Here is a 9,771-nt window from a genome sequence, read left to right as displayed (position 1 = left end):
AAGCAATATCAAGGGTCAAAGTGTAAGAGGTCTGAAGGAAAGGTTGGGGAGGAAAACATCCAGGGTCAGGAGAGAAACATGGGTTTGTGAGTGAAAAATGTTCTTCATCACTTTGGGAGCAGAGAAGTGTGAAGATTAAAGCAGATAGTGCTGGGGAAGACATGTGTAGACATGGCTAGAAAGAGATGAGGGTTGGTTGGATAGGCAAAGAAAGTTCAAAGACAAATGTGGACATTGGAGAATTTGACTTGAATAATAGCAAAAGCAGTGAAACCTGCAGGACTGTTCTAAGGAATAAATGCTACAGTGGCTATATTCGACATTGTTGGTACCTTGCTCAAATTTTCTCAGAAACCTCATCTGTGCTCAGTCACCAAGTTCTTTGTGTCTTGCTGCCAGCAGCTTAGATAATAACTGATTTCTGGGACTATCCAATTCTTTTGTCTAAGTGGTACAGTATAGTCTGATATGTGCTCTAGCGCTCCCCACAGAACCAGGCAGACAGAACATCAGAAACATCTGAAATCTTCCTCTTGTTTGGCCTTTTCCTTTGCCCTAGTCAGTGGGCTTCCCAGGCGGTGCTAGTGGTAAAGAAGCCGCCTGCCAAGGCAGGAGACCCAAGAGACTCCAGTTCGATCCCTGGGTCGGGAAGATCCCCTGGAGGAGGAAATGGCAACCCAGTCCAGTATTCTTGCCTGGAAAATCCCACGGGCAGAGGAACCTGGTGGATCTTCCTCTCGAGGTCGGAGTCTTAGGAAGAGGACCGATGGCAGAGAGTATTTAAATAGCTTGTCCATTATTTTCATTAGTGAAAAATCATACTGCTTCTCATAATTATGCTATCTTTGATACACTAATATTAGATATTATAAAAACCCAACACTAATGGTGCTTTCTGTTGAAGAGTCAAAACTTAGAAGAGATGACTGTTAATCTTTATACTATGGATAATAGCTCTAAGTATAACTAATGTTTCAGAAAAGATATGATATTCCTGTTTTTCAATATTAATACTCTCAGAAAACATGATTGTGTTAATATGGAGATCCATGGTAGAATTATTTTTGTGGCAGATTTAGGCTAAAGACAAGAAGACAACTTTCTTTGTCAATGGAAAAAGCCAATGAGTCTCAAAGAAAAGCTCAACTTTTGATTATATTCTGTTTAAACATATTCTATTGGTGCTAATAATGTAAATAGCAGACTGTACCTTCCAGAATGACTTTGTGAGTTGATTTATGGATACTCTCTCCAACAAAACAGTTAAAATAGATGAAAATTATTTTTAAGAAACTAAAGCCTCTGGACATAGTGTTTAGGTTATACAGCATATAAAAAGCGTAATAGAGACACATTTATTCATAAAATCTACTAAATCTCCATGACAGCAGAAAGAATCTGTGGCAATTGTACCATGACCCACTCCCCAGCCCCAGCTCAAGATGATGGAATTTCTACTCAAGGTGGACACAACCAAGGACACAAGGCTCCTCCTCTCTCCAGTCCGCAGTGCAGGGCTATCGTATCTCCTACAGAGGGGCTGACTGCTGTCCTTCCTTACCTCCCCCAGGCCTGTGTTACAGAAACTGTGTTACAAACAAGAAAAGCTGACAGCTCTATGGCCACTTCTCACCTCACTTACAGCACAGAGGTTCTATGTCAGGCATGGTGGACTGAGAATACTGGGTCCTCTCACTCTTATCCCAGCTCATAGAGTGGTGATTTCATGCTGGCAGAAGCAAGCCAAGAAGACAAGAGGCTACTGCTCCCTTCCATCACGCTTCTCATAACACAGGGATGTCACTCTGAGACAAGCAGTCAACTGTCCCTTATTACAGGTCCAGAGCAGTGGCTCAGGTGTTGTGCCCAAGGAGAGAAGCAGCTGTAAAAACAGAGGTCTCCCTTTGAGAAGATTTTATTTGAAACCATCATTGGGAAGCCCAAGTTTAAGGGTGCTGTTGAAAACAACGGAGATCCTTATGGTAAACAATTAAGAGGAGGCTGGCAACTCAATGAAAGCAACAAGTTAATTTAATTCATAGACATCAACTTAAAATCTTAACAGAAAGTACAGGAAAGGGGAGAGCAAGGAAAAGTCCTCTCTGGTCAGAAGATCTCAAAGAAAAGTTTCAAAGGCTGTCTCTGCAAACAGGCTTGATTTAATTAGATGAGTCCTGGGAACAATTTATGGCTTCATAACATTGTTGGAAAAAAATCAGCCAGCGATTAGTGGAGTCTATTGCCTAGGTGCCAAAGAATTGATGCTTTTGAACTGTAGTGTTAGAGAAGACTCTTGAGAGTCCCTTGGACTGCAAGGAGATCCAATTAGTCCATCCTAAAGGAGATCAGTCCTGAGTGTTCATTGGAAGGACTGATGCTGAAGCTGAAATTCCAATACTTTGGCCACCTCATGAGAAGAGTTGACTCGTTGGAAAAGACCCTGATGCTGGGAGGGATTGGGGGCAGGAGGGGAAGGGGACGACAGAGGATGAGATGGCTGGCTGGCGTCACTGACTCGATGGACATGAGTTTGAGTAAACTCTGGGAGTTGGTGATGGACAGAGAGGCCTGGCGTGCTGCGATTCATGGGGTCGCAGAGAGTCGGACACGAATGAGTGGCTGAACTGAACTGAACTGAATACAAACAGAAGCATATAGTCTAGCATAGAAATTAGAGAAAAAGACTGTTAAAGAGCCTTGCTAACCCACTACTGCATTAGGATGTCTGAGAATGTACCCAAGACTATATCCTTTGAGGAACAACATCATAGGCTGTACAGTATGGGAAACATTAACTTACCTGAAATAATCAAGTCACTAGGCAAATAAACAAGCAGATAACAGCAAGTGCCAGAGGGGTGGAAAATGGATAGCCAGAGTTGCCGTGATAAATGTGGTAGCCTGAAAAAGGACTCCCAAAGTTATTCAAGTCCTATTGCCTGGAACCTAAAAATATGACTGTAAAAGCGATACATTCCTGGACACACACAGTCTTCCAAGATGGAATATGAAAGAAAAAGAAAATTTGAACAGACCAATTACTAGTAATTAAGTTGAACCAGTAATCAAAAAATTCCTGAGAAACAGAAATCCAGGGCCATATGCTTCAAGAAGAAATTCAACTGAATATTTAAAGGAAAATTAGTACTCACCCTATGCAAATTATCCCTAAAAATCAAAGATGAGGAAATGCTCTCACTCTCATTCTCTGAGGCCTACAATATCCTGACACCAAAATCAAACAAAGATTCTACAGAAAAGAAAATTCAGGCTTATATTTCTGAGGAATATAGATGCAAAAATTCTTAACAAAATAGTAGCAAACTGAATTCAACAAAACTTGAAAGAATCATGCATCATGATCAAGAGATTTATTTCAGGTGTGCAACGATGGTTCACTATCCACAAATCAAGCAAGGTGATATACCAGGTTAGCAGAATAAAGGATAAAAATTACACGACTATGTCAATAAATGCAGAAAAGGATTTTGACAAGATTTAACATTCATGGAAAAAACTGTCAATATATTTGGTATAAAGAGAGCACGCCTCAAAATAATAGATCATTTGTTACAAATCTACAGCTGACATCCTACTAAATGGTAAAAAATTTAATCTTTTTCTCTAAGATCAGTAACAAGACAAGGATGCAACTCTCACCATTCCTATTTAACATAGTACTGGAAGTCCTAGTCTCAGTAATCACATAGGAAAAAGAAATAATTGGCATCCAAGTTGAACAGAAAGAGGTAAACTGTCTCTAATTACAGACAGCATAATACTCTACATAGAAAATTGTAAAGATGCCACGGAAAAAAACTAATATAAACAATCAACAAAGTTGATTACAAGATAAAGTTGCAGGATACAAGATTAATCTACAGAAATTTGTGCATTTCTATATACTAATAATAACTATTATTAAGAATTTAAGAAAGCAATCCAATTTCTAGTTGAATCAAAAAGAATCAAAAATACCTAGGAATAAATTTAACCAATAAAGTGAAAGACCAGTTCTCTGAAAACTGTAAGACGTTGAAAAGAATTTAAGACAATATAAATTGAAAAAGGAAGCTGAGAGGGCTGCAGTAAACAAGAGCCCATGGCTTTTCATTGACTGAGTCCTTGCTAGGAAATAAGAGGCATATTTCATCTTACCTTTGCCCTCCACTATGTCCACAGGTCATGAGAGTTCCCCCTGTCTCCCAACTCTATTTAACTGAGATTTCTGTTTAATATTTTTTATACCTTATAGGACAGAGACAGAAAGATATTTGACTCCAAAAGAGGAAGGAGCTACGGTGAGGGAAGCAAGAAGTTCTAGTGATTCAAGGAGGAGTCATGAACCAAAGAATTTAGTTGGCCTTCAAAAGCTAAAAAAGGCGAGGAAATGGATCTTGTATCCCTTAGATCTCAAGAAGGAATCAACTCTTCCAAGACCTTGACTATGGAAATAGATTTAAGATTTCTTGCATCCAGAATAATTTTCTTCTAAGTTATTAAGCTCATACTAAACATTGAGTAAGGTTTATTGTTGTTGCTCACTTTGCTGCACTCGTAGGATGGGATGATGCAAGTGTCTTTTGGGACACATTCTGGTGAGGCAGATCTGAACATTCTTGAGACAGCTAACTAATCAGGATAACAACTTTATTGGAGTTATTTTTTTCTCTGAATTCTTCTCACTTTTTACCACTTTTGAGTTCAGCATACTACGGTTGAATATTTATTTATTTTGTCCTCTTATCGGCTATTCTGCTAGTTCCAAGTTAGAAGTCTCTAGTGCAGAAGGAGATACAGGTTGAGAAAGGAAGACAAAGACCGAAGTTCACAATCTGTAGGTGGAAAATGCCCGTGATTAAACTCTACCAGTGCAGGTAAGAGACAATCAGCACTGCGAATGCCCTGTGGGGCCCACGGTGTGACTGGGGCTGGAGGAGGGGCTGCGCCCCGGAGGGTTCGTGTAGAGGCCGCAGGTGCCTGGGGAGCACCGCGCTGCGCAGCGCAGAAGTAAGTGCCCGAGTCTGTGGTCCGCGGAGAGGAAATGTGCAGTGAGCTGCGGCGTTCTTTGCGGACTGTTGTGGCATTTAGTCTTCCTTCCTGCTTTGTCCCTGAAGGAATGTAAAACAGGTGGATAAGGCGGCCGCTGGGGTTCTGAAGATACCAGTGTACACTGGTCACAGAGGCAGAAAAATTACACCTCAGCACGTGGCTGGCTCCCTCCTGGAGACTCAGGGCTGCGGGACTCTGCTCCACATCCACCCCTCGCACACCTGATGAGAAACAGAGAAACAGTCACAGGAGAAGGTCACTGTAACTCTGACAAAATCGTGGAAGTGACCCCCCCACCACACACACACACAACTCCCATAGATGATGAGAAGGATAGAAAGTCTGCAGGACTTGGCAGTTCCTCTCCTTCCCTGAACAATACAGCAGCTGCTCAATCCTTCAGACTCCCTGTGGGTCAGCCCCAACTCACAGCAAATCTGGGCAAATAAAAGCCCCAGCACAGCGCCTGCTAGCCTCTTCATGATGCTTCCTCTTCTTACTGAGACATTTTCACTGTCAGATACTAAACCCTGAGGGAGGGTGTGTCATAAGCTGCTGTGGAAATGTTCCTCTCCTGCAGCCAGTGAGCTCGCCCACCAAGTCCTGCTCAGGCCCTCACTTTGTGACAGGAAGCCCCGCCCTCCCACCTCAACCAATTCAGAATGGCCTGGAGAGGAGTGGAGGGGAGTGGAAAATAGAAAGGTCATTATTTTAGGACCTGAGGGTCCTTTTCTAACAACATTGCAGTGAAGGCAGACTCTGATTTGGAATTTGTGGAGGATTTTAGGGAAAAGAAAACAAAAATTAATTATCTAGCTGTAGTTTTAGTCTCAGATGGCAAGGATGCAGAAGATTCTTGCATAATGAAGTATTTTCTCAGTTCTCAGGATCCTTTTTTTTTTTTTGCATCTCCTGTGTACTCACCTTTGATTCTGAAGGGTGCTCACGAATCAGCACAGTATTCATAACAGTTTTGACTGGAATACTTTTCAGTATTAAACACTTTCATTTTTAAATTATATATATATATATACTTATTCTAGACTGAACCTACATAAAGAGTTATATTATTTTTAATCTCTAGATGGACACTGAAATTAGAATTGTAAATTGTTTTATTTTTATTAAAACATATATAATTTTAAAATAAAAATAAATTTTGAATAAAATTTCAGGTTTAAATACATCCTATTTTATTTAGTTATTTTTTAAATTAGAGGATAATTGCTTTATATTCTTGTGTTAATTTCTGCCATACAACAATGTGAATCAGTCATGGTTATATATACATACATATATCATCCTTCTTGAGCCTCCTTCCCCTTTTCCTCCCAACCCTTTAGTTCCTCACAGACCACCAGTAGGGGCTCCAGCTGTTTTATTGAACCTTCCCACTAGCTATTTATTTTACACTGAATATATTTTAACTGTTGATTATTGTTATTTGTATTCTGCTTTTTAGCTCTATTAGGTTATTTTAAAAGAACAATAAGTATTTTTTAAAACATATGAAAATCAATTCTGTGCTTTTTCTCAGAGTCTATGATTAATAATGGTTCCCTGTACATGGATTTAGAGGTAAAGGGGATAGAAAATGAGGACTTGTATATTTTCACTGAAGTAAAACTAAAGTGATCTGCAGACTCAGGATCAGATGGACAGTTCGAGATGGTTGCAAATGTTGACTAAAGGAACTGTAAGAAACAGTGTAGAAAAATAAAAGTAATAATAATTATCATTGGCCACACAGTGGATATTAGAGAAATAGAATTAGAAGAGAGAAAAGAAGAGAGGGGCAACCAGAGTGGGTCAGTTGGAACTTTGCCACAAAAATGTACTTAACCTAGAATGCCCGTTATAGGTGACCACTGGATAAACAAAGCCTTTATTTCCCCTTCATTTTCTATTGTCTGGACATACAAGAAGAGATAAGGAAGTACACTGGAGGTAGGAATAGTTGCACCTCCACATCAGGGGGCCCCTTTAGAGCCAGTGATGTGATTGTCAGGTGGGTCACTGACTGGCCTCCAGTTCTTCCTGCAACATTAGTGCTGAATCAGTGAGACCAGGACAAATCTGCCTATAATAAGACAATGTCTCTATTCAGATTTGAACCAGAACTGGTTTGTTCTATAGAGGAAGGAGCATGGAATATAATGTTACTGATACCCTATGAAGAGCATTCCCAACAGGCGAAGGGTGGTGGAGAACCTGACTGTGCAGAAAAGAAGCTGGGAGCCATATTGTGGAAGATTTTCCCTAAGGAGCCAGAAGGAATGTGCCAGAGTGTGCTGAATCCTATTACAGGGAAATCTGAGATTCAAAAGATCCCTATTTAAGCAAATTATAGTGACTATCAGGAAGAAATGCTTCCCTGACAATGACTGTTCCTGGTGTTGAGCCTGTTCAAATGTGTACCTCAGTGAGCTGCGAGATACAGAAGCTCATAGGAGTGAAATGGAACTTTTGTTGGAGGTGACATTTCCAATTTATGCAACATCACCCCCTGGAGGATAGCAGTGGGAACAAATCCTATCTTGAGGTTTTTATGCCCTATTTCCTCCTCGTTCTTACCAGGGTTGAATTTCTTCCCATTCTAGTTTGATGAGTGTTTTCAGGGGTTCGCATATTAAGTTGTTGTTGTAGTTCAGTCACTAAGTTGTGTCCGACTCTTTGAGGCCCCATGGACTGCAGCATGCCAGGCTTCCCTGTCTTTCACTATCTCCCAGAGTTTGTCAAATTCATGTTCACTGAGCCAGTGAAGCCATCCAACTATCTCATCCTCTGTCACCATCTTCTCCTGCCCTCAATCTACCCCAGCATCAGGATCTTGTCCAATGAGCCGGCTCTTCGCATTACATGGCCAAAGTATTGGAGCTTCAGCAGCAGTCTTCCAAAGAATATTCAGGGTTGATTTCCTTTAGAATTGACGATTTTGATCTACATGCTGTCCAAGGACTCTCAAGAGTCTTCTCCAGCACCACAACTCGAAAGCATCAGGTTTTCAATGCTCAGGCTTTTTGGTCAAACTCTTACATCCATACACAACTACTGGGAAAATGATAGTTTTGACTATATGGATCTTTGTCAGCAAAGTGATGTCTCTGCTTTCTAATAGACTGTCTAGGTTTGTAATAGCTTTCCTTCCAAGGAGCAAGCATCCTTTGATTTCATGGCTGCAGTCACCATGTAGTGATTTTGCAGACCTGGAATATAAAATCTTCCACTGCTTCCACTTTTCCCCTATTTGCCATGAACTGATGGGACTGAATGTCATGATCTTAGCTTTTTGAATTTTCAGTTTTAATCCAGCTTTTTCACTCTCCTCTTTCATCCTCATCAGAGGTCCTTTAGTTTCTTTCACCCTCATCAGGAGGTTCTTTAGTTCCTCTTGGCTTTCTACATAAGCGTGGTGTCATCTGCATATCTGAGGTTACTGATATTTCTCCCAGCAATCTTGATTCCAGCTTGTGTTTCATCCAGCCCAGGATTTTGCATGAGTTATTCTGCATACAGTTAAATAGGCAGGGTGACAATATACAGCCCTGACATACTCCTTTTCCCAATTTTGAGCCAGTCTGTGGTTCCATGTCTGATTCTAACTGTTGCTTCTTGACCCACATACAGGTTTCTCTGGAGACAGTGGTGGACTTCCCCTACCAATGCTCCTTTCAGATATCAAAAGTGGGTTTTAAAAATGCAAATAGCTTCATATGAGAAGAAATGAAATACAAATGCCCATACAGTGAGAAGGTTGAACTAAACCAAAATCAAAATCTCTCCAATGAATTAATGAGGCATAATTGACTGGTCTGGTATAAAACATGCAGATTTTCTTGCCAGGTGTGTGAGAAGAAGGTGTGTGTCCATGTCTCATTCATGAATGTGAAGAAACACCATAGAAGGTCTAGCTCTTAGGATGTAGCAACAGTGGAGTATAAATGTTGACCTAGTTGAACCACATTATTTTGTTTGATATCTTTGAGTAATCATTTAGTGCATTTTAAATCATGGGAAAAGAGGCTAGAGATCTGACTCAATGATATGGCCAATATACTGGTGGGAGTCACGTTAGTGATGTTTAGTACAGTCGAGTTAGTTGAGGGAACTACAGTGACTGGAATACCTGTTAATCTATGGTTCCACTTCCCCCGCATTACTGAAAACACTGTAGTTCATTGACTTTCCCTTTTCCTCCACAATGGCTCTTCCTCAGCTCTGGTCCCAGAACAGCAGCAGGCCCGGGTTTGGGTGTGGGCTGCAGGGGGCTGAGGGGCACTGTGTGGAGGCTCAGAGGTATGTGGCTGAGTCTTCAGGCTGGGATCCTCCGATGTACATGGAGCTGTCACCCTCCGTAGTGTTCAGAGTGACTCTCACTGACCCTTGCACTTTTTCACCCCCATTTACACTCACTACAAACATGTTCTTGGGGCTTTTTGCAGGTTCCCATCTGTACCAGTGTAAGGCATAGAAAGAGCTGGAAGGGGAACTGCAGGTGAAATTGGGGCTCTCTCCTTCCTGAACATAGCGAAGGAAGACGCTGTTCCACAGTCAAGAGGCTGCTCACTCCTGTTCAGAAAGACAAGGTCACACATAGAAACTGACTTATCTACAGAGTATTCATTGTCTTCACATTTCCAAATATTAGAACCTGGAGGTGCCTGAATGTGCCCCCCACCTTCCCCATCACCACCCCAGACTGCTCAGAATGTCTTCAGC

At 41.2% G+C, this 9,771-nt stretch overlaps 1 gene segment (V, D, J or C); it reads right to left on the bottom strand.

Moving 5' to 3' along the window:
- Nucleotides 1-2,013: 2,013 nt before the first annotated feature.
- On the bottom strand, nucleotides 2,014-5,623 carry LOC133066545 (T cell receptor alpha variable 22-like). The segment is given in 2 exon segments: nucleotides 2,014-5,273; nucleotides 5,483-5,623. Coding segments are annotated over 2 exon segments (546 nt in total).
- Nucleotides 5,624-9,771: the final 4,148 nt, after the last annotated feature.

The sequence above is a fragment of the Dama dama genome, chromosome 12 (genome assembly GCF_033118175.1).
Source record: "Dama dama isolate Ldn47 chromosome 12, ASM3311817v1, whole genome shotgun sequence".
In the NCBI taxonomy this organism is placed as follows: Eukaryota; Metazoa; Chordata; class Mammalia; order Artiodactyla; family Cervidae; genus Dama; species Dama dama.
The sequence above is the reverse complement of the archived record's forward strand: the minus strand, read 5'-3'. Positions and strand labels throughout refer to the sequence as shown.